The 20,343-nt window shown below is 52.8% G+C and overlaps 8 protein-coding genes across 8 annotated transcripts, besides 6 other annotated features; 4 read left to right on the top strand and 4 right to left on the bottom strand.

The window, feature by feature from the left end:
- Positions 1-4: 4 nt before the first annotated feature.
- BO97DRAFT_447132 (protein kinase COQ8) lies at positions 5-2,494 on the bottom strand. Its single transcript, XM_025698736.1, has 3 exons — positions 1,619-2,494; positions 1,278-1,560; positions 5-1,229 (listed from the first exon to the last, which is right to left on the bottom strand). Exons 1-3 carry the CDS (start codon positions 2,411-2,413, stop codon positions 118-120), a joined length of 2,190 nt encoding a protein of 729 aa, XP_025546218.1. The 5' UTR covers positions 2,414-2,494; the 3' UTR covers positions 5-117.
- Positions 2,495-2,738: 244 nt separating this feature from the next.
- Positions 2,739-4,189, top strand: BO97DRAFT_409257 (urease accessory protein UreF). Its single transcript, XM_025696021.1, has 2 exons — positions 2,739-3,016; positions 3,089-4,189. Exons 1-2 carry the CDS (start codon positions 2,851-2,853, stop codon positions 3,871-3,873), a joined length of 951 nt encoding a protein of 316 aa, XP_025546217.1. The 5' UTR covers positions 2,739-2,850; the 3' UTR covers positions 3,874-4,189.
- BO97DRAFT_447130 (E3 ubiquitin-protein ligase BRE1) lies at positions 4,041-7,239 on the bottom strand. The gene is made up of 6 exons (XM_025698735.1): positions 6,883-7,239; positions 6,611-6,754; positions 6,503-6,554; positions 5,898-6,445; positions 4,774-5,847; positions 4,041-4,714 (listed from the first exon to the last, which is right to left on the bottom strand). Exons 1-6 carry the CDS (start codon positions 7,069-7,071, stop codon positions 4,541-4,543), a joined length of 2,181 nt encoding a protein of 726 aa, XP_025546216.1. The 5' UTR covers positions 7,072-7,239; the 3' UTR covers positions 4,041-4,540.
- Positions 7,240-7,388: 149 nt separating this feature from the next.
- Positions 7,389-9,540, top strand: BO97DRAFT_267852 (transcription factor TFIIIB subunit BDP1). Its single transcript, XM_025690958.1, has 2 exons — positions 7,389-7,599; positions 7,664-9,540. The coding sequence occupies exons 1-2, from the start codon at positions 7,572-7,574 to the stop codon at positions 9,385-9,387; spliced, it is 1,752 nt and encodes a 583-aa protein (XP_025546215.1). The 5' UTR covers positions 7,389-7,571; the 3' UTR covers positions 9,388-9,540.
- BO97DRAFT_409255 (DUF1183 domain protein) lies at positions 9,505-11,084 on the bottom strand. The gene has a single exon (XM_025696020.1). It carries the CDS (start codon positions 10,642-10,644, stop codon positions 9,694-9,696), a length of 951 nt encoding a protein of 316 aa, XP_025546214.1. The 5' UTR covers positions 10,645-11,084; the 3' UTR covers positions 9,505-9,693.
- mmm1 (ERMES complex subunit MMM1) lies at positions 11,035-12,680 on the top strand (the record flags this gene model as incomplete). The annotated part of the gene is made up of 3 exons (XM_025698734.1): positions 11,035-11,142; positions 11,199-11,223; positions 11,303-12,680. The coding sequence occupies exons 1-3, from the start codon at positions 11,127-11,129 to the stop codon at positions 12,678-12,680; spliced, it is 1,419 nt and encodes a 472-aa protein (XP_025546213.1). The 5' UTR covers positions 11,035-11,126.
- A 100-nt stretch (positions 12,681-12,780) lies between these two features.
- BO97DRAFT_409254 (acireductone dioxygenase (Ni2+-requiring)) lies at positions 12,781-13,744 on the bottom strand. Its single transcript, XM_025696019.1, has 3 exons — positions 13,596-13,744; positions 13,153-13,524; positions 12,781-13,005 (listed from the first exon to the last, which is right to left on the bottom strand). Exons 1-3 carry the CDS (start codon positions 13,623-13,625, stop codon positions 12,871-12,873), a joined length of 537 nt encoding a protein of 178 aa, XP_025546212.1. The 5' UTR covers positions 13,626-13,744; the 3' UTR covers positions 12,781-12,870.
- Positions 13,745-14,079: 335 nt separating this feature from the next.
- Positions 14,080-14,203: a sequence feature (Protein overlapping with rRNA (BO97DRAFT_379209, RAL07057.1) was converted to a misc_feature.).
- A 134-nt stretch (positions 14,204-14,337) lies between these two features.
- Positions 14,338-14,421: a sequence feature (Protein overlapping with rRNA (BO97DRAFT_379209, RAL07057.1) was converted to a misc_feature.).
- Positions 14,422-14,511: 90 nt separating this feature from the next.
- Positions 14,512-14,776: a sequence feature (Protein overlapping with rRNA (BO97DRAFT_379209, RAL07057.1) was converted to a misc_feature.).
- Positions 14,777-14,848: 72 nt separating this feature from the next.
- Positions 14,849-15,171: a sequence feature (Protein overlapping with rRNA (BO97DRAFT_379209, RAL07057.1) was converted to a misc_feature.).
- Positions 15,172-15,246: 75 nt separating this feature from the next.
- Positions 15,247-15,363: a sequence feature (Protein overlapping with rRNA (BO97DRAFT_379209, RAL07057.1) was converted to a misc_feature.).
- A 54-nt stretch (positions 15,364-15,417) lies between these two features.
- Positions 15,418-15,620: a sequence feature (Protein overlapping with rRNA (BO97DRAFT_379209, RAL07057.1) was converted to a misc_feature.).
- A 3,102-nt stretch (positions 15,621-18,722) lies between these two features.
- On the top strand, positions 18,723-19,371 carry BO97DRAFT_267840 (uncharacterized protein). Its single transcript, XM_025690957.1, has one exon. It carries the CDS (start codon positions 18,973-18,975, stop codon positions 19,333-19,335), a length of 363 nt encoding a protein of 120 aa, XP_025546210.1. The 5' UTR covers positions 18,723-18,972; the 3' UTR covers positions 19,336-19,371.
- The last annotated feature ends 972 nt before the right edge of the window (positions 19,372-20,343 follow it).

The raw sequence follows: 20,343 nt of genomic DNA, 5'->3' as shown, positions 1-20,343 counted from the left end.
CATGCTCATATTCATACACGGCATCTTTCCTAATATACAAGAGTTGAGAATCCTCCCAACCTGCGAAGCTAGTAACAATCCACCGAACAGTCCACTTCTACGATAAGCCCCAAGCACTCACTTTGAATCCCGCCAAACCAAACCCTTCTCTTCCGCGTTCCGAGTCGCCTCTTCGAACAAATTCTTACAAGGAACCCGACTTCCTAATCTAGCACAGAGCAAGAACGCCCCGCTCAACTTCCGGTGCAGACTATACGTCTCTTCCGGCGGAGGGGTGAGTCTCTCCCTGATCATGACGGGGATCAACGCGCGCACGCGATCGGTGATCGTCTGGTTCCGGAAGTCGTAGACATCGGGCGAGCTTTGCATGAAGGGCTCGGCGAGGGTGATGACGGAGGTGACGTGGGCGTCAACCATCTCCTTGCTTTCGTGGCCGGTCAAGTAGCCCAGCTCGCGGGAGAAATGTCGGCAGGCCTCGCGGTCGTTGCTGGTGGCGGCGACGAGGGTGCGGATGTATTTTTGGATGAACTCGGTCGGATACTCGCGCGAGGCGCCAAAGTCCAGGAGCTCGAGGCGGTCGGTGCGCGCGTTGTAGAGGAAGTTGGTCCAGTTGGGGTCCGTCTGCATGTACCGGAACTCCATGATCTCGCGGAGGCAGAGGCGCATGATCTGCGTGCCGATCCAGTCGCGCTGGGTCTGCGTGAAGTCCTGGATCTTGGTCACCGCAATGCCTTCCAGGCGTTCCATGGTCAGCACCTGCTTGCCGGACGCCTCGGGGATGATTTCGGGAACGAGGAAGACTGGGTCGTCGCGGAGGAGCTCGCGGAAGCGGTTCGCCGATTCGGCTTCGCGGATGTAGTCGCATTCCCATGCGAGCTCGACGCGGGCGTTCTCGATGGTCTTATCGAGGTAAAGGCCGCGGGGCAGGAGGCGGGATGCTGTTAGTAGGATCGAGAGGTTGTTGAGGTCAGAGTCGATGGAGTCGGCTACGCCAGGGTATTGGATCTTGACGGCTACGGGCTGGCCGGTGCGTTTGAGAACGGCGCTGTGCACTTGGCCAATGGAGGCGGCGGCCATGGGAACGTCATCGAATGAGGAAAATAGGTCGCGCCAGTCAGGACCGAGGTTATCGGTTAGCACCTTATCGCGTTGAGAGGCAGGCATGTAGTCTGCTCGGTCTTGGACTCGTTGGAGAACTTGTTGAATTGCTTCTGGTAGCATGTTGGTGTCTGTAAACTTGGTCAGTATTAAACGATTGAATTCAACGGTGTGCTTACCCTGAATGCTCATCATCTGTCCCAATTTGAGGGCTGCACCACGCATCTTTGACAACTTCGCGACAAGCCGCTCCATATTCCCAGCACTGAACATGAGGGATCCAGAGGATTCTACCTGACTTCCTGTGACCCTTCGGAGACCTTCCCCCATAGCGCCCCAAGCCATCGAAGTGGCCAGGCCGCCGTATTGCCATAACCTCCCAAGGCGGGATGACGGCACGCGAGACTCGACCATCTTGTATGTATCTGGGTTCTTCAGTGCCGCTGCAGTTTCAGGCTCAGTCTGCATACGAATGTCAGCATCCATCTATTCCGGGGTCAAACTGCATTACGCAACATACCGTTGCCGTCGCTTCTGCGAGCATCTCCCCAACGGCACGCGCTTCCTCTTTGTCCTGTTCAACTTGCCTTGCATCCTTTGTTCCAGACACTGTGCCCGTCTGATTGTATCTCATATCCGCAGCCGGCTTCCGAGACATGATCCTTGCGACCTTAGGACTGTGAAATAAATCCTTCATCATCTCATCCGGAATCTCAGTCTGCTCGGTCGCAGTGGTGGTTGCCGATTGATCAACCGAGGCGGTCTTCACCGGTGATTGAAAGACATCCGCATTGATCTCGCTATCACCACCGACCTGCGTATCGTTTGCCGACTTGGGCAATTTCATCCGAGGAAGGCCCGAGTCGCCCGCCGTCGTGTGCTTGGAGGGTTCATAGAACACATCCTGTTGCTTACTGACATCCAAGCCACTAGCCTGCCCGCTTCCTTTGTGATCCGCTACAGTCGAAGGTATCTGAGCTTCCGCCTGTCGTTGTGCTTGCCTCGCCTTAGCTGAGGAGATATCGGTTGTCGCATTACTGGAGCTGCTCGGTGTGGACTCTGCGTGGCTCGATACGGTCGTGGGTGCTGATTCAGACGGAGGAGATGGATCGGGTTCATTGAAGCGCTTTGCCAGCGCCGCTGCCGCTTGGGCCGATAAGCACAGGCCGTCAACCTGGCTTTTGATCCCCTTGGTGAGGGAGGAAGTGCGGGTGTATAGATCTATCTGGCGTTGGCGGATTGCGAGGTGCCTCGCCGCCACCGTACCAGCGACATTGCACAATTGGATCACGTCCAACAGACGCTTGCCCGACATTATCCGTGTCTTCTCGTGAATGGTAGCCCGGTCAATTCCAAGGCTTATTCCCTGTGCATAATTCGACCAAGAGACTGATCGTTTACCCAGAAACAGGAATGACCGCATCTCAATTCCCGCACGCGACCGAAGCGGGCCGAGCGGTGGCTTTTCTGCCGGTTCTCACCGCGGAAAAACTTGGCTTCTTACGTATCTCATTTACCTTAACTTATCTCGACTTTCACCCGGCCAGCTCCGAGCCCGATGGGACCCGTTATCGGCACATCAACCGATAAGGGGAAAGGAAAAAAAGGCGCGGCGCGGAAGGGAAAGGCGTGAGGTATAACAAAGCGCCACTTCCCCCCCTTGCCAGGCATCATGAATTGTCCCGTCGTCCCCTTTTCTGCTTTCTCAAGACCCTCCTCTTGCATTGGACACATTCATCACTGTGAGCGCAAATGGCTGTCAAAACCACACCCCAGGACCTAGAGCAAGAGATCCTCGATCTTGAATCCCGTCTACTTCATGCCAGGAAACGGCTGGCTTTGGCATCCTCTTCTCCTTCCACATCGCTACCGCTGCGCACCGACGACGACGATGACTTCGGAGTGACTCTCCCCAAGGGTACGTACCCCATCAACGACCATTCCCTCTCTCTCACAGACAGAGCACTAACTTCCATATTCACCAAATTAGAGACAAACCCCACAGCCACACCCTCAATCCTAAGTTCGCACGCGTTCCTCCTGCTCTCCGACTCCGCCCTTCCGCTCGGCTCCTTCGCGTACTCCAGCGGCCTGGAATCCTACCTGGCCCACAACAAGCCCCTCCCCCGCACCATCACCCCGGTGGCCTCCTTCCACCGCTTCCTGAAACTCTCCATCGCCTCCATGGCCAGCACCTCGATCCCCTACGTGCTGGCCGCATACCGATACCCGGAGGACCTGGAGACCCTGGACAACGACATGGACGCCTCGACGCCGTGCATCGTCGCGCAGCGGGCCAGTCTCGCCCAGGGCCGGGCGTTGATCGGGGTGTGGGAGCGTTCGTTCCGGGCCACCTACGCCAGCGTGGGGACGACCGCGGCCCCGGCGGCCGCGGCCGCCGTGCGAGCCATTGCGGAGTTCTCGGACGCGTTGAAGTCGTGCGGGGACACGGCGGAAGAGCTGGGGCCGAAGGGTCATCTGGCGCCGCTGTGGGGGGTGGTGTGTCTGGCCATGGGCATGGATGCCCGGCAGACGGCGTATGTGTTCATGCTGAACCATGCGAAGGCGGTGCTGAGCGCGGCGGTGCGCGCGTCCGTGATGGGGCCGTATCAGGCCCAGAGCGTGCTGGCCAGCCAGCGTCTGCAAGACATGATCACCGAACGAATCGAGAGGGAGTGGGATACCCCCGTCGAAGACGCAGGCCAAATCGTCCCACCGCTGGATCTGTGGGTCGGGAGGCATGAGCTGCTCTACAGCCGGATCTTCAATTCATGATTCATCGAAACACGGCGTACAAAGCATAGTTGCATTTTTTGGAGTTCTTCGTAATGGTTGGGAGGAGTAGGTTTGTGTTTTCCATAGCAGGTCAGCGCGCGAGTTTGGGTCACTGGCGGCATTTTTGAAGACTTAATAAATCTGGGTTTCATCATCTCTGTTTGGGTCTTTCATCAGGATAGTTTTTTTTTCTAGAGTTAATCCTACATGTGAGCTGCACACCTTATCTCTTCTTCTTCCAGGTGCCGCTCGAACACACTGATGTGGGTATCCAAGGAGGACGCCTCGTAACAGGAACAGGGAATCGAATATAACGGACAGAAAAGAAGAAATGGAATCAAACCGGTAACCCGAAGACCAACAACCAGGCCAATATGCAAAGAGATATCTGATCAAAAAGAAACAGATCTGAATCGAACGCCGGCCTTCTTGAGATCCTACCCTGCTAAAACAGTAAACACCGCACCATGAGCCTTTTTCCATGATTAGAGAAAGATATGGGGTAAAAAGGAGAAGTAAGGAAGGGTAATAAAACGGGCATAAAGAGAAAAGTCTGGGGAGAGAATGGCAGAATGGCAAGGGGAGGAAAGTAAGGAAGGGGGAGGGGGTGGGAAAGGTAGAGAGACTATGATACACAAAGTATATGAATGGAGACGTAATGATCAGATCACAAGGTGATATGCATGTAATCATTGTTGCCAAAGGACTTGTTGCAGTTCGGACACTTGCGTGACCGTGAGGTGAGACGTTCTTCGACACACTCTTTGCAGAAGACGTGGCCGCAAGTCTTGATCGCTGTGTTTTTGAAGTTCCGGCGGCATACTGTACAAAGAGCAAGTGTCTATTTGTGGCGTTAGCAAGGAGTACTATCTTGTGGTTATAGAAAAACGTGGTACTGACCCGCAGCATCTCATACTCGGACGACTGGTTGCCAAGACTCTTGTTCTTCCAATTGTCTAGACTCTTCTTGGTGTCCGCCAGGGTAGCCTTCAAGCCCTCGACTTCGGTCTCGGCTTTGCGACAGGCACTAGCCGTACTGGAAAGTGTCGAATCTTTGGATGCTGACAACGCCTTAAGATCCGCCACCTGCCTATTTAGGCCCTCAATCATGATATTGTTTTCTGTGATTTGTTGTTGCGCAGCGTGGTTCTTATTAACCAAGGCATTCATCGCTTCCCTTGTCTCACTTAGTTGCTTGTCCATGTTCGCAAGCAAGTTCCGAGTGGCGGCCTCGGATTCCTTCAACTGCGAAACAATATCCGAACTCTTGGAGTTTTGCATGCGCAATGTTCGAACCTCCAACTCCCGGGCTTCCTTGCTTTTCATCGCAGCAAAATATTTCTGATCCGCTTTCGATTTCTCCGCTATAAGCCGTGCCACCTTCTCTTCCAAAGCGCCGAAATCAGTCACTTTCTGCGAAGCCAGAGACGAGTACTTTTTGCAAGCAACCTGCATCGAGGACAACTCGGTGTTGAGCATCGCATACTGACGCTCCAAGTTGCGGAATCGGGTAAGTAATTCTTCGGTCGGTATCTCGTCGGCCGTATGTGCGGCGGCCTTCTCTTTCTCGACCTCGATACGCAGTCGCTCCACCTCGGATTCCAAAGCTGCGATCCGAGCCTGGCCCGCATCTGCAAGTTCCTGAACCTTAATGACAGTGGTTTTCTCCTGTTCCTGCGCAGCCTTCCGCATCTGCTGATCTGCCAACAGTTCATCGCGTGCGTTCCGTATCCGTGCCAAATCCGTCTCGGCTCGCATCAGTTGTGCCTCTCTCTCAACAATTACATTCCGCGTCTCGTCGTCGACTTGGTTGCGGTATGCAGTTCGTTCCGACCGTAGTTTCGCCGCCTCTTCGCGAAGTTGCACATTAGTCGCCTCCAGATGGTTTATTCGAGTAACAACATCGTCGTATTGGGATTTCAATTGCTTGAATAAATCCGTATTCGCGTAGTCATCATCCGTCAATCGTGTATGCTACGCAAATATTAGCGCTTTCTGGCTGAAGGAACATGCATACGACATACCTTGATATTTAATTCGGTGATTTGGCTCAACAGACTTGCGTTCTCGGCCTCCAATTTCTGTAGCTGTTCTTTTTGCTTTTCCGCGACGGCCGCAAGTTTGTTATGCGCTTCATCCAGCGCAGGGCTTCGTTCACCACTCGGAGTTGCGCCGTTGGAGGCCGATGGCTCCTCACGCGGTCCCGACGCACTATCACCCCCGGGCCGCTGGGCACCCAGTATGTATTGCTTTTCTAATTTGGCGACAGTAACGCTTCGTGCACGATCAAGTTTCTTCTCGGCGACCATATAACGTAGAGAGGCCTCCTCCAAACTCTCCTCTAACTGCTGCTTTTCGGACAACGCTTTTTCGAGATCGAGGATCGCGGCCTTCTCTTCCGCCAATTTCTTTGCAAGTCGGCTCTGCAATTCCGAGACCTCAGGCGATACTTTGGAGGATTTAGACAACACTCTCGAAATAATTTTCCGGATATCCTCCGATCGTAATTTAAGGTGTTTCTCAAACTGCTCATTATCGTCAAATAAGAGACTGCTTTGGAAAGATGAACGTTCTGTGTGATGTTTAGTGTTTGTGTGTAAAGCAACTGGCGGCCTCGCGGCGGACCCACCCTTGGCATCTTCTTCCGGGGCGCCCATGAGTATTTTGATCTCATCGATTAACTTTCAAGAGCGTCAGCCTTGAACACAGAGCGAGCAAAATGCGGTGATCTACTCACTTGTTTGTACCAGGCATCGATAATACGTAGATGGTCATTATGGTAGGCGGTGGACCTGGACAACTCCTTCAACTTGGCCTCAAGGGATACCTTTTCCCGTTTGTACTCCTGCATCTGGCGCCATATTGCGTCTTTTTGGAATCGCTGCGAAGGAAAGACGTCAGTATCTCCCCTAGTTGACTCCACGGTAAAGTCGAAATTGGCGTAGGAAAGGGTTTCTAGGGTAACCCTTGGGGTAAGTTGACACCCACGTGTGCTATTGGGGCACTCACCTCGAGATCATCTTTCCAGGGCATGTCAGCATCAGGGTGCGGCTTATTACCACCATTGACAGAAGTTGCCTGCTTCTTCAATGGTGGAGCCGAGTCGTTGTGGTCATAGGCAGCGGCTCTTTTCCGGTCCTCCATCATGACAAAACCGGAATCGGAAGATGCGACGGGGGAAGCTTCGGCGGCCGGCATCAGTGGCTAAGAGGCATAAGTGAATTAGAGGCCGTCACCACTGAGCAGCAACGAGCCGATAGCCGAGACCGCGAGAAAATCCGACCGATGAAGATGTGGTGAATGGGGGTGGGTGGTGGTAGTGGTGGGGGGTGGAGTGGAGTGGAAAGGGAGCAAGTTAGGTGAACGTGTGTGCTGGATGGGATTCAAGAGAGTTGAGATAAGCAAGACTGAAGGAAGCCAGGAGGATTTTCGGCCTGGGAGTTGGCGCCTCCCACGTGACCACATCCACTTTCCCCGGGAAGCCAGCAGGTCCAGGCATCTAGACTCACACCTCCCCTGCTTTTTCGCTGTTCCTCGTTCATCTCATTCAACAACCTTCACACAACCCTCCCCCCCTTTCATCACTTCCATTCATTATCATTCTTTTCGCCAATAAACACTCCCTTGTCTGACCGGTCAATTTTCCGGTGGATACATGTCAGCGATGACCTAAACCTGCTCGAAAATTTTCAATCGCAATGAAGTCGTTTTCCAGTTCTGTTATCAGTATGTTTTCTTCTTCGCCTCGGACTCCCAGTGCGGACCTCATCTAATTGTCTTCCTTGTTCAGATAAGTCGGGCAAGAAATTTGCCCCCAAGGCGCCTGCCCGACGCGCCCCAGCCCCCCCTCCACCGCGGCGACCCAGCGTTGCGTCTCAGCCTTCTGCTTCACAGACACCACAGCCAGCGACCGAGACAGCGACACCTGAGCCAGGCCCAGCCACCACATCTGTCCAGCCCGCCGCCGCCGCCGTTGAAACCACTCCCATAGAAACATCAGCCACGACTCTGAAGAAGAATGTTGCGTCTTCTTCGTCCACAACCGCGATCGCGATCCCTCAACCAAAGCGGAAGCCTTCTATCACAGTCGCGCCTCCCCAGGCTGCACAAGTCGTACCATCTCCTCCTCAACCCACCCCACCTAGTACTGCACCCACCGAAAGCGCGTCTCAACTGTCAACAACCGAAGCCGAGTTCCAGGGATCGCGCGCCGGTGTCAGTCGAGATGTAAGTCCAACGCACGTCGTGGAGCGTCGTACTGAAGAGGTTTCCGCATCACAAAGTCGCATACACCGTCCCGCAGATGGCGCCATCGAAATTCGCCCTACCAAGCGTCCTAGGACCAATTCCACGACAAAGAACACCATTCACCCCCCTTCAGCTCGAACAGAAATTCCAGTTTCCGACATTCCTCCACTTCCCACACCCCCCGCTTCACAAGCTCCCGTTACGGATACTCAAGAGTCGCTAGAAACTCAGACGGAGACAGAGTCACAGACGCCTGTCCCGACCAGTCAAACTCGAAAGGTGGTCAAAGTCCGGAGGAAATCCGTCAGGGAAGGCAATGGTGAGACTGCGACAGGCAAGAAAAAGGAAAGAAAGACTCGGACACGCAAGAAGCGCGAGCCGACTCCTGAAGGCTCTGAGAATGTCGAGATCGCCCCTGGCCTGATCAAGATGTCGGAATTGTGCAAGGACACTCGAACTGGAAAATTGTCCAAAAGGGAAACCGAACTTCGCGTTCTCGATCAGGCAGAGCTCGAGCGCAAACAACGAGCGCAGCAGGAAGGTGACACTGAGGTACCAGTCAAGGCCAGTGGCAACGAACATACGCCGGCGGACGACGGAAACAGCATACTCGACAACAAATCTCAAGCCGGGCCGGTGATGCGCATTGTCAACGGAGAGATTGTGCTTGATACCGCTTCTTTGCAAGTTGACCGCCACGCGGATGCAGCAAGGAATGCTGGCGAGCTCGAGGACGTTGTTGAAAATACCTTCACGCGAAAGATCAATCAGGCTACTTATGGAAAACGTTCCAAGACAGAGTCCTGGGACGAAGAGATGACGGATCTGTTTTACAGGGGGTTACGTATTTTCGGTACCGACTTCATGATGATTAGCAAATTGTTTCCTGGGAGAAGCCGGCGACAGATTAAACTCAAGTTCAATAACGAGGAGCGCCGCGATCCCTTGCGCATCAAAGAGACTCTTCTAGGTCCACGAGAGAGTATTGACATCAACACCTACTCTCAGATGACCAACACGGTGTATGATGATCCTAAAGTCATACAGCAGCAATTGGACGAAGAACGGAAACAGATGGAGGAACAGCATGCCAAGGAGAAGGAAGCTCAAGAGGAACTGCTTCGAAACCCTGATGGCGCTGCGAATGAGCTTGGCCAAGGCAACGATCTGCCTACTAAAGCCAAACGACCCAGCCGGAGGCAAGCGATGAAAGCCATGGCTGGTGGAACAGAAGAGGTGCTGGGCACCATTGACGACGTTCCATGAACTTCTATACCATGTTCGGTGTGGTTCGTCTTGGCGGAACTTTTATGACCGCGGCAACATACAAGCGTTACGTGCTGTTACGATGGACTAGAGCTGGGGAAGCAGATTCCCTAGGCGTCTGGTTTTCGAGGTATTTTCATAGGGGCCTTCCCTTGGATACCGATGCTTACCCTAACCTAGGCATCAATACAACTGCCATGAGGCTCGTTCACTTAGACTCGTTTACGCCATGAAGTAGCAAAGAGACGCATTAAATCACCCGAATCAAACTCACAATGAGATTCTCGTTGCACAATCCTCCACCCTTCAGCGGCGCCTAGTCGAACCAAACCCGGTACTTGTGGTTGTACTCGAGAATTGCGGCGAGCGTGACCTTGAGCTACCTTCGCCGGGGTCATCCCACCTGGTGAAAGATGGGGCGGGCCGTTGCGTGAAAGCTGAGCTGCGGCGACTGTTTCTGCTGCCCAACCCATAGCCAGCTGCAGCGCCGCCCAAAGCACCTGTCCAAAACCCAGGTCTCCACGATTCAGAAGCAGGAGCTGGATCTGGACAACTACTATAGGGAGGGGGAGGGCCAGGAGGAAAGGGACCACCGCCGCCACCACCACCACCTCCTCCACCCCAGCCGCGACCTCCCCGTTGAGCTCGTCGAAACCCACGTAGCCCAAAACAGTCTCTCAGCATGGGCAACATTATGAGGAAGAAACACGCCACCATGAACCCAAAGAAAACGAGATTGCCCAGCGCAGAAAACACGCCCCTCCAGCCAGATTTATCGAAGTTTGAAGGCCACAAGTCGCTATTCTGCCATTCCGAGCCAAATCGCTTTTCTCCCGGCTCCGTCAATAGCAGACGATACTCGACGCCGCAGCTTCCCTTCAAGACCCATTTGTCATCTGCGTCCCGGTAGCCCTCGCATACTACGTCGGTTGAGCCGAGCTTGAATTCCGCGGGGAGTGAGGCGGTACAGGTCCATTGAATATCCTCTTCGTCGTAGTCGTAGCCTTCGTTCGTGCATCGCATCGTTTCGATGGGGTATAAATTGCAGATGCGCTTGGAGGGGCCGATGCATTTTAACTGAGGGATAGGGGACACGCGCCTGGAGGTCGTGAGGCGATTTCCCCGCAGAGTGAGCGAGTGGACGCGGGAGAGGAGGATGGCATCGCTGCCTGGCGGCTGCTGTGAGCGTGCAGCAGAGAGGAGCGGTTGCGAGAGAAGGAGCGATAAGAAGAACTGTAGCAGGAGTGAGTGATACATGATGCGTTTGTTGTTCTCCAGCTCCAGAGTCAGTACAGGCTCGCAAGATAAGGAGCCAATGTAGTGGTTTCTTTTATTTTTCTCAGATCAGAGTCATCATATGAACACAACTGGATTAGTGTCAGTTTTGAGAGATGCGTCGAAAACTGATTCCCAGCTTCAGAGCTGGGATTAGCTGAGTTGAGCTGAGCTGACTTATATGTGCAGCCTGATTCAAACGACGTGTCCTTTCAGGAGATGATGGAAACTTCCATGGGGAGGGACGGCGGGCGACTTCCGATCAGATTGATAAACCCGGCCATTCAGGAAGAAAAGAATCTAATCGGCTTAGCGCCGTCCATCGGAGGCGGAACCTCCATGGGCCCGGTTACTTGCCGGTCGCCGTCCGTTCGCCAGATTTCTTGTTGTCTGCATTCACTCTCCAAGTTCAGCTTGTGGCAATGGGCTATGGGTAGAAATCCAGAGCCGACCGTGTGCCGATAATGTCTTTTCAACAACGTGTGTTTTGCTACTCTTCCTGAATTGTGCTTGAGCTGACCTTCAATGCGAACCAGCCGAGCCCGTTCCGGCTCAGTCCTCGTACGTCACTACTTTTACTATGGCCTGATCCTCCCCGGGGGTCGTTGTGCTCAAGAGCTAAGCTAACAGGGCGATCTAGTCTATCTTTCACACAGGGATTCTTGCTCGGCCAGCTGTCCGTGGTCTTGTTGATCGGCGCCTTCATCAAGTTCTTCATCTTCGGCGAAGCACCACCACCTCCCTCACGCGGTCTTTCGCATCGAGCATCCACCCACCGTCGGTCCAATTCGATCTACAACCTCAACCCGAATGAAACCAACTCGCGGTCGCTGAGGGAAAAACCGTCGAACTCGAATGTTCTCCGTCCGGTCCCTTCCTCGTCAACCAACACACAGTCCATTCTGCGCAAAACCTATTACAGTGCCATTCCTCCCAACCTCACCGCCAAGCAAGGCCGACACAGAATCCACCACTCTTCACATCAACCTGAGTCCCTGGACTGGTTCAATGTGCTGATCGCGCAGACGATCGCCCAGTACCGCCAGACAGCATACTTGCTCAAGGACTCCCCGACGTCGTCAATACTCAGCTCGCTCAACGCCGCCCTGAACAACCCGGAGAAGAAGCCGTCTTTTATTGACAAGATCGCGGTAACGGACATATCGCTTGGGGAGGAGTTTCCGATCTTCAGCAACTGCCGAATCATCGCGGTTGATGACCCGAATTCCGATGGTGGCCGCCTGCAGGCCCTGATGGACGTTGACCTGAGCGACGACAACCTCTCCATTGCCATCGAAACGTCACTGCTGCTCAACTATCCCAAACCCTGTTCCGCCATTCTACCGGTGGCGCTGTCCGTATCGGTAGTTCGCTTCTCGGGTACCTTATGCATCTCACTCGTCCCAGCCTCCACGCCGCCCCTCCACACGCCATCTCCTCCGTCGCCGCCCACGGCCGATGGAACTAAGAATCCCGGAGATGGTACCCAACCGCCACCCACCGCCGCCGAGGAGGGTGACGCATCCCTCCCAAAGACCGGCACTCCGAAAAGCAACGTTGCATTCTCGTTCCTTCCGGACTACCGTCTCGATCTCTCGGTTCGGTCTCTGATTGGCTCCCGTAGTCGCCTGCAGGACGTCCCCAAAGTGGCCCAGCTGGTTGAGGCCCGAGTCCATGCATGGTTTGAGGAACGCGTCGTCGAGCCCCGGGTGCAGGTGGTGGGGTTGCCCGACCTCTGGCCGCGCATGGGCCGGACGGGGGTCCGGACCGGCGAAGAGTCCGAGACGGCTTCGAATGGCGCGTCGCGGGGGGCGATGTCGGATCATCTAAGTGCACACGAGGCGGAGGGACTGCGATTCCGGGGCGGGCTAGCGTCACGGCCGCAATTCGACAGCGTCTCGCGGACTTCGAGCTACAACGTGGAGACGGGGGACCTGCGCAGTCCTAGTATGGTGCGGGAGGAGAGTTCGGGGGGGTTGAGTGATTTGCATATGCCTGGATCATTGGAGGGGCAGTGATTCTTTCTGATTGTCTAATACACAATGAAGATAACGATTGCTGAAAAGTTACATCTAGCGAGGATGGCATAGAAACGAACACGAACTTTAACTTGAACTTGGGTGTCATAATTTCATTGCCTGTTCTATATACACATCACGCCCCCAGGTTCCAGCTGCCCTCAAAATCACAGCCACCGATTCACCTCGATCAAACAGCAGCAACAGCATCCTTCCCAAGTGTCCCGAGGTACCCAACGCGGTGAGGGTTCTCATCCAACTCATCACTGCGGTTCAAAGGCGTCCACTTCGGTTCCTCCTGGAACAGGCGCATAGCCTTGATATACTGCAGTCAAAAACGCACACGTTAGCTCAATCTGCCCTTGAACATTTCCCGCAGTTCAATCCGCAGTTCCACCTCCCAATACAACCCCCAACGATCGAAAACAGAAGATAGGAAAAGAAAAAAGAAAAAAAAAAAAAAAAAACATACATTCCCCTCATCCGTGGTAAACCGATGATAGATACCAGCCGGCAAGATAATCAAATCATCCTTCTCGAGACAGATGCGCACCCACTCGTCATGCTGGCCACGGACATCGAAGTAACCCCGACCGTCACGGATGTAGCGGATCTCCTCGTCCTCGTGAAGGTGCTCGTGGAAGAAGCCCTTGACCTTCTCCTCGTAGACATCGCCCATCGTCGCCGGCGACACGGTGATCTCGTCGCGGTTCTTGTAGCCGCGCGCGGCGGCCAGCGCGTCCACGTCCGCCAGCGCCGGCAGGTGGCGGTAGATCACGCCCAGGGTCTCGAGGTAGGCTTCTGTTACGGGGCGGTTGGAGTCGTGCGGGAGGCGTTGGTCGCCCTTTTGGTTTTGGCGCGGTTAGTTTTGAGGTTGTTGTTGGGTTTGGTGGGGTGGAGAGAGAGATGGCTTACTTCCTTGTTGTCGTACCAGTAGGCTTTCATTTTGGGTATTTGCCTTAATTTCTTGTTCTTGGGGAGAAGGGTGTTTCGGATGGGGAGGCAAGGTAGGTGAGGTTCAAGTTGGGTCGGGTCAAGTAAAGTCGCTGGTGCTGCTGAAAGTCGCCGGCGGGGAAATGGAATCATTCAGTCGGCCTAAATGCGCCGGCCGCTGGGGTGAAATCCCCGCCCCACTATTGGTTCATGGGACTAGAAAAAAAGCCTTCGTCAGCTTCAATGTCGCCATTACATCAGCAGAGCACATCAGCTAGTTGTCTATTGTGTGGAACATTGTGATGTATGTACTTGGATATGACTTCGAGATTGAGAGGGCACGTTTTCTCTGATTGGCTTTTTATGGAAGAATTGCTATGCTGCTAGTTGGCCTTCAATGGTATGCTACCTACATATATACAGTACACATACTCTCCCATACCACTAACTATATATCTCTTCGCCACTACTTCTTCCCCGCGGCTCTGGCAAGACGCTTCTGAACCTCCTCCTTCGTCAAGATCTTGACCGCATCCTTGGAGAACACATAGCTGAGACCCGACCAGATCGTGGTTCCAGCAACGAGGTATCTATCCCATTAGCATAGTTCTCTGAGTTCACAATAAACTTGTAAGAAGAGCACGAGCAGACTCGAACAGCAGAAACATATTAAAAATATAAAAAAAAAACATACAACAGAAGGGATTCGCTGGTGGTCACCCACCCAACTACTAACCTCCCGGCGTGTGGCTTAAGTACGGCTGAGCGGACGGGAAGCCCTGTTTTCCACACCCTGTGGTCGTATGTGCTAGACAAACGCAAAGTGCCACTCTTATGCTGCCCCACACAACAAATACAACCAACAAACTTCAAAACGGAAAGTGATATGGGTACTCACTGAAATGCGGTCATGGCTTCCTTCAGATGCCATGCATCAATCACCGCCTCCGGAAGCACAGGCATGCCGATCGCACTGCCTACGAGCAGAAGCTGCAACGCAGTGTTGACTTTGGAGACCGTCGTGGGCTTGACCTCGGCAGATGGGAGCGAGAAGTCCCAATACCGAGCCATAGTCTTCGGCGGGGGAAGAGAGATCCATCGATAATAGATCGCCGACAGGGCCAGACCAACGTCACGGCCAAGGATGATGACGGCGAGCCAGACTGTTGGAACCATGTCAGCTGTCTTTCTGTCCGGTTTCAATTGCAATGTCGGCTACAGGGTGATGGACTTACCAGGAATCGAACCATTGACAGCCAGGCAAGCCACACCGATGGTCATCAGAAGCTTATCAGCCATGGGATCGATGATGGTTCCGACGACCGTCTGCAGGTTCCAGCGGCGTGCGATGTAACCATCCACGAGATCCGTGATACCAGCATATGCGAAAAGACCCAATGCAGCCGTATGATGGCCTTGGACAAGGAAGTATCCTACTAAGGGAGCGGCAACTAAACGCGTGAAAGTGAGAATGTTGGGGACAGTGTAGATGTTCTCATGAGTGGTGGGCAAAGGGATCTTTGACAGAATGGCAGATGTCTTGGACTTGGGTTCAGAGCTAGTTTCAGGTTAGGATTCGACAAAGCAGGTTATCGTTGTCTCGGGGGCGCTATTTCATGCGCGGAGGACCTACCCTTGGGCATCTTTTCGGTCGGTCGACTTTTGCGCTGACCATCTCTTTTGCTGGAGAGTTGTTCGCGCCCACTGCGACTCCATGATGCGGAGACCATTGCTCTTCTTCGCCGGTGCACTAAACATAGCTTCAGAACTCGGACTCTGGACAAAGTAGAAAACAAGATCGCACCTTGCCTGGATTTTACTGAGCGGAAAGCGGCCGCCTGAGGTGCGCACTGTCGAGAAGCTACACGCTCCTTTCGCTTGCAGCACTTGCCATCTTATCTTAGACACGGAGCAATGCCCAAGAGACGATGATGGGAGAACACAGGACAAGCGCGTGAATTGCCGAGATGCCGGGAGAGACCCCTGCAGAGTCATAATCCCCGCCATGATGAAGTAACAGTTCAATGAGTTTGGACACAGAGGAACGGCACAAGGATAAATGCGCCGAGTGTGTTAGGATAGAATACTAGCACGAGACGAGAGCAGTCATATCAGATGTCGGCGTCAAAGGAACCTGGCGATTTAAGCGTGCGGTGAGGAATATTTGTAAGACACAATTGACTGTATGCAATGGCTGGCACCAAGAACTGTGACTGTTATGATCACCCTTTAGTCGGCCTCTGATGAAGTGATGTAATTGTATATTGATATGCACAAGCGGCCAGATTATCCGACTTCCGGTAGACTTCCACGCACGTGAGATCTCGGGACAGAAGGCGACAGATGCGATATGATGACCAATTGCCATCCACAAAGCGGCAAGCGACCGACTTGGGATGGCCGATGGGCAGGAGAGCGATCGAAGCTCGAAACAAGCTGGTGGAGGAGGTGAAAGAGTCTATACATGATCGAGACCCGTGATGGGAGAAAATGCCTACGGATAAAAGTTAGTCCGCATACAGGTCATGTGACTTGGTATACATTCACAAGTCTTTCTGAGATCGATAAATAGGATTACTTTTCATGTCAAATAGACTATGTCCTTGCTATCAATCTCGATTGAAGAGAGGCTCAGTTGCTCGGTTGACGGTGGTAAGACTCTGCGTTGAACGCGGAAGTCGCATTATCTCGGCATTATATATATCCCAGACGAGACTCACATCTATGGGGATACAATCAATCTACCGTGCCAACTTCTTCAGTAATAGTCATGATAGATACCGAAATCCAAAGCAATTTGGTATGTTCATTCAAGGAGCGAATGCAACGAAAAGTCAATAACCGTTGCTTGCTAGCAACAAGGACGTAGATACTACATCACGAGACCAAGCTCTACTAAAGAGGCAAGCAAAACATGTTGTATAGCTCCATGCCGTGTATCAATCACGCCCGGTCTTACAGCTCATCTTACTGATAGAAAGGAATCGTGGGTTGGTGAGTGAGATACAACTACAACTCGAGAATAAGGCAGGGAAAGTTACACACAGATGCAATGCCTGCTGTCAAAAGGTCGAAGCATTTATCGTAGGGAGATGGATGGTCAAAGTATATGCTTACCGTAATTGAGCTGCATGAATACATGACATCTGTTCTAAGCCAACTCATTCAAGCAGCGAAGGATACTTGCGAGCGAGGATGCTAATATGAAGAAAAACCTCCTTCCGGTGTTGAGATGTAACTCCCTGCGAAAATATGCTCTTCGCAAGTCCGACTCTCTTACAACTGCAGAATCGCCATATCTATGGCTAGAGCGTCTTTGATTGGCGTGTAAAGGTTCCAGTGAATTTATATTTTACTGGCACAATACAAGGGCCAAAGCAAGAAGTAGGTCACGCTGAGTGGTCCGATATTGATTCGACATCGAGCAGTGCCTCGAAGCCAGCAGTAGGCGACGAGGACTTACCCACCTCTCACGTGGCTGTCTCTGAGTTCCCCTTCTAGTAAGGCAAGCAGCCATGGCCTCCGCAGTCTGCCGGATACGGCTCGTACGTCGTTTGAGACCACTCGTATGGACGACTTCATGCCTAGAATTTGACGTGGCACCTAGTGTGGCTCCTCTCACCAAGCTGAAAGAGACCGAGATACACTAAGCATGCCTAATGAGGAGACAATGCTCATTCACCTTGATGCTTAGGCCCTTCATTCCAAATCTTGTGCCGAGAAGGACGCTTCATCCTACAGCTACCACGGATGCGGCTCCCAGCGGCTTCCTCATCCAGCCATCAAGGGACTCCAAGGTACCACACCCCCCAGAACCATGTGCTTTGCTCAAAACAACACACTAGGTAAAATAAAGGGGCAATTCCCTAGAGCACGTTCGTTGCCTTCATCGTTATGTCGTCCCGAGGATGGCTGAGCCCTATAACCAGCGGTCAGGATATCTGAGACATTGACACGACAGACAAGGTGAACTGGCTAATCCCGAGATACCTGCATTCCCGAATCCCCGTTTGCCCATTGATTGCCTTCTACGGGCTCGGCGAGCCACCAGATCCCGATTTGCAAGCATCCGCTGTGTCTCGTATGTGTTTTGAGGCAGCATCCCAGCCCGACCTGTTTCTCCACAATAGATTCCGGAGACCTTGCTCCCAGTGACGTAATCCATGCATCTCAAGCCGTCAGGCATTGCTTACTATGTAGAGCACCCAGCCGTGTTGAGAAGCGTGCAGGCGTATGTCCGCTCCACCTCCTCCCCACCCGAAGGAATTGCACTGTGCACATGACATGAAGAAGTATATGATACACAGTGGTGGGAAAAGGTTCCGGTAGTTCGGAAGGTCAAAACCGGTTTTGTTTGATTATCATCAATCGATAATCAATATCTTTCGTCTGCCTGCGTATCTAGCCTTAGGGGACTACTGTGCCATTAGCCCAACATCTGCACGGTATACATGCAGTTATGCGATCGGAATTGCGACCAAAAACAACGGGGACTCCGATATAGTGCGGAGATCCCGTGCCTGGAAGGGAGGGCGTAGGCACTAGGGCAGGAAGCCACGACGATCTGCATCAGTGCTTTCAAGAGCTCATCGTGCGTCGCGGTGCTGCAAGGGTAAATGTCCATAGTACCGTATATCCGGGCGCTCTTCCTGCCAGACCCAACGCCCAACATGCCGAATGGCTTGCCTGCCTGCTGGGCAAGTCAAAACTTTGACAGCCATGTGATTGACACAGCCATCAGGCACGTCGAGCAGGAGTGTCAGGCCCGAGTGGGCTGATCAGCCCCCCGGAAGCAAGTCTCCGGGGGACATGTGAACGGGCATTCAGAACGGGGATACTGATTCTCAGTTCCTGGAATGGTCTAAAGATCGATTAGTCTTCAATCAACTCTAACAGAGAACAGAAATTGATTGCTCCCTGCTCTACGATCAGACAGCCAGGGACACAAAGAAAGAGTAGATAGACAAGAAAAGCCTTGCTTCAGCCTGCAGGCAGGTAGAGCCCATAATGTCAGTGCGCACGACAATCCATCGCCGTATGTACAGTACCTCCGTTGTAGATTGGGTATCCACACAGGGCGCAGGAAAGATCGGACGATAAACGAAACGGGGTAATCAGAAGTGATCTCATAAGAGTTTTGGGGGATCGTCTTACGCAGACGCATAGACAGACAGACAGACAAAGATCTGAAGGTGATCCTAGCACATATCGGCTTGGAGGCGATGTTTGGAGGAAGAGGGGAAAACTGTCCAGATCAGATTGGCTTTGAGTTTTTGCCCCTTGCATCTTTCTTTGTTCAAGCGAGCGAGCGACAGCTTGGTCGGATCTCACTACTGTATATCCACACCAGCACTCAGTCATGCCATGGACCCTCGGAACTTTTGACTCTCTGCTATCCGGATTAGTAGCGGTGGGAATTGTACAGACCGGTACTTTGAACCGAAGGGCTCCGTCCCCCGGCCGATCGTGTAGAGATGGGCTGCTGACAAGCAGAGAATCAGCGATTGAATGTGCGCCAATGTTGATCCTTGCGGAAATCCTTTGTTTCCAGTCTCTCGAGGTATGTGCTCGAATATACTCGCTCGTTTACCGAAGAAATTCGGCCCATTATGCTCCTGCCTTCCTGGGTATGAGGTTGTTGTCGTTTTCTGAAGCCTGCATCGGATATTTTGCTGGTTACGGATTTAGAGACTTCAAGATCTACTCCCAAGGTACTTCCTGAATACGGACAGACCACAAGATAAAGTTACTAAGACCCCGAACCATAGGAAGGAAAAGTGTGATTCGACGATGTACTGTGCAAATAGATATGGGCCCTGGAATATGGGCTACCTGGGCTTCCGCGTCCAGGCAAAGAGAGGTGAATGGAAACCAAACAGCGCACACATGACTCGCCAACCCCATAACGAATTCCAACTCCACACTCACAATCACTGGTTCCTGGTCCAGATGGGTTGGAATTACCGCATTTACTCGGTCGTATCCTTATGAACACTTGTGATCTCGCACAAACTTAGATCGACGCCAACAGAAACGAAGGCTGGGGTTGCGACCGAGTGTAAACCTTGTGAGGAGCCTCCTATCTGCAGCCAGCAAGCGGGGCAACGCTGCATTGGCAGGTAAGCTACTACGCAGGCTGGGGATGGGAGAAAAGGAAAAAGGATTGCTCATCGTTCATACTAACCAACTAACTAAACAAGAGCCCATGAATCTTCCCCCTGCCTGGAAAAGCAGGTCATGTTTTGAGTCTGCTTAAGTGCCCGTTTAAAGCTTATTTACCATGATCGCTCCTTTTTAACTATTTTCTTCACGCTTCAGTGCGCCAATTACTTTTCGCGGAGCTGCCCGCGTATCAAACCCATCGATGATCAACACCGCACCCGAGAAACAAAAAAGTAAAAGGTAAAAAGAAAACCGAGTAGAGACTACCGCAGTCAATAGATACAGTACTGCCTTGATATCACCATCTAACATGCTGTAAGTTGCCCCATGTCATTTCAAGGGGGGACTTGAAATCTATATTGAAACGAGCTATAGAAACGCCCGGTTGTAATACCCATTGATCTACATTTAGCAGCAGCTCGAACCCAAACTAGTCCCAAGTCCCGACACCGATTCATGCGCGGGTCCCCCCCAGTTGGTTCAGTTCGGCACTAACGAAAACCCGGCCTGGCCTCTGGTCTTCTCTCCCTTCTGAAGCGACGAGAAAAGTGCTAAACGAGCGCTCCTA

The sequence above is a fragment of the Aspergillus homomorphus genome (assembly GCF_003184865.1).
Source record: "Aspergillus homomorphus CBS 101889 unplaced genomic scaffold BO97scaffold_75, whole genome shotgun sequence".
NCBI classification, from domain to species: domain Eukaryota; kingdom Fungi; phylum Ascomycota; class Eurotiomycetes; order Eurotiales; family Aspergillaceae; genus Aspergillus; species Aspergillus homomorphus.
Note: the sequence above shows the minus strand (reverse complement) of the source record. Positions and strands in the feature narration are given on the sequence as shown.

Coding starts and splice junctions, on each gene's coding strand:
- BO97DRAFT_409254 (XM_025696019.1), bottom strand. CDS start 13,625: ATGAAAGCCTACTGGTACGACAACAAGGAA. Junction 13,525..13,595: donor ACTGGTACGACAACAAGGAA/GTAAGCCATCTC, acceptor CAAAACCAAAAG/GGCGACCAACGCCTCCCGCA. Junction 13,006..13,152: donor TTACCACGGATGAGGGGAAT/GTATGTTTTTTT, acceptor TTTTGACTGCAG/TATATCAAGGCTATGCGCCT.
- BO97DRAFT_447130 (XM_025698735.1), bottom strand. CDS start 7,071: ATGCCGGCCGCCGAAGCTTCCCCCGTCGCATCTTCCGATTCCGGTTTT. Junction 6,446..6,502: donor CCCGGAAGAAGATGCCAAGG/GTGGGTCCGCCG, acceptor AACATCACACAG/AACGTTCATCTTTCCAAAGC. Junction 4,715..4,773: donor CCGAGTATGAGATGCTGCGG/GTCAGTACCACG, acceptor CGCCACAAATAG/ACACTTGCTCTTTGTACAGT.
- BO97DRAFT_447132 (XM_025698736.1), bottom strand. CDS start 2,413: ATGTCGGGCAAGCGTCTGTTGGACGTGATCCAATTGTGCAATGTCGCT. Junction 1,561..1,618: donor TCGCAGAAGCGACGGCAACG/GTATGTTGCGTA, acceptor ATTCGTATGCAG/ACTGAGCCTGAAACTGCAGC. Junction 1,230..1,277: donor ACAGATGATGAGCATTCAGG/GTAAGCACACCG, acceptor CCAAGTTTACAG/ACACCAACATGCTACCAGAA.
- BO97DRAFT_409255 (XM_025696020.1), bottom strand. CDS start 10,644: ATGTATCACTCACTCCTGCTACAGTTCTTCTTATCGCTCCTTCTCTCG.
- BO97DRAFT_409257 (XM_025696021.1), top strand. CDS start 2,851: ATGGCTGTCAAAACCACACCCCAGGACCTAGAGCAAGAGATCCTCGAT. Junction 3,017..3,088: donor CGGAGTGACTCTCCCCAAGG/GTACGTACCCCA, acceptor TCACCAAATTAG/AGACAAACCCCACAGCCACA.
- BO97DRAFT_267840 (XM_025690957.1), top strand. CDS start 18,973: ATGCCATGGACCCTCGGAACTTTTGACTCTCTGCTATCCGGATTAGTA.
- BO97DRAFT_267852 (XM_025690958.1), top strand. CDS start 7,572: ATGAAGTCGTTTTCCAGTTCTGTTATCA. Junction 7,600..7,663: donor GTTTTCCAGTTCTGTTATCA/GTATGTTTTCTT, acceptor TTCCTTGTTCAG/ATAAGTCGGGCAAGAAATTT.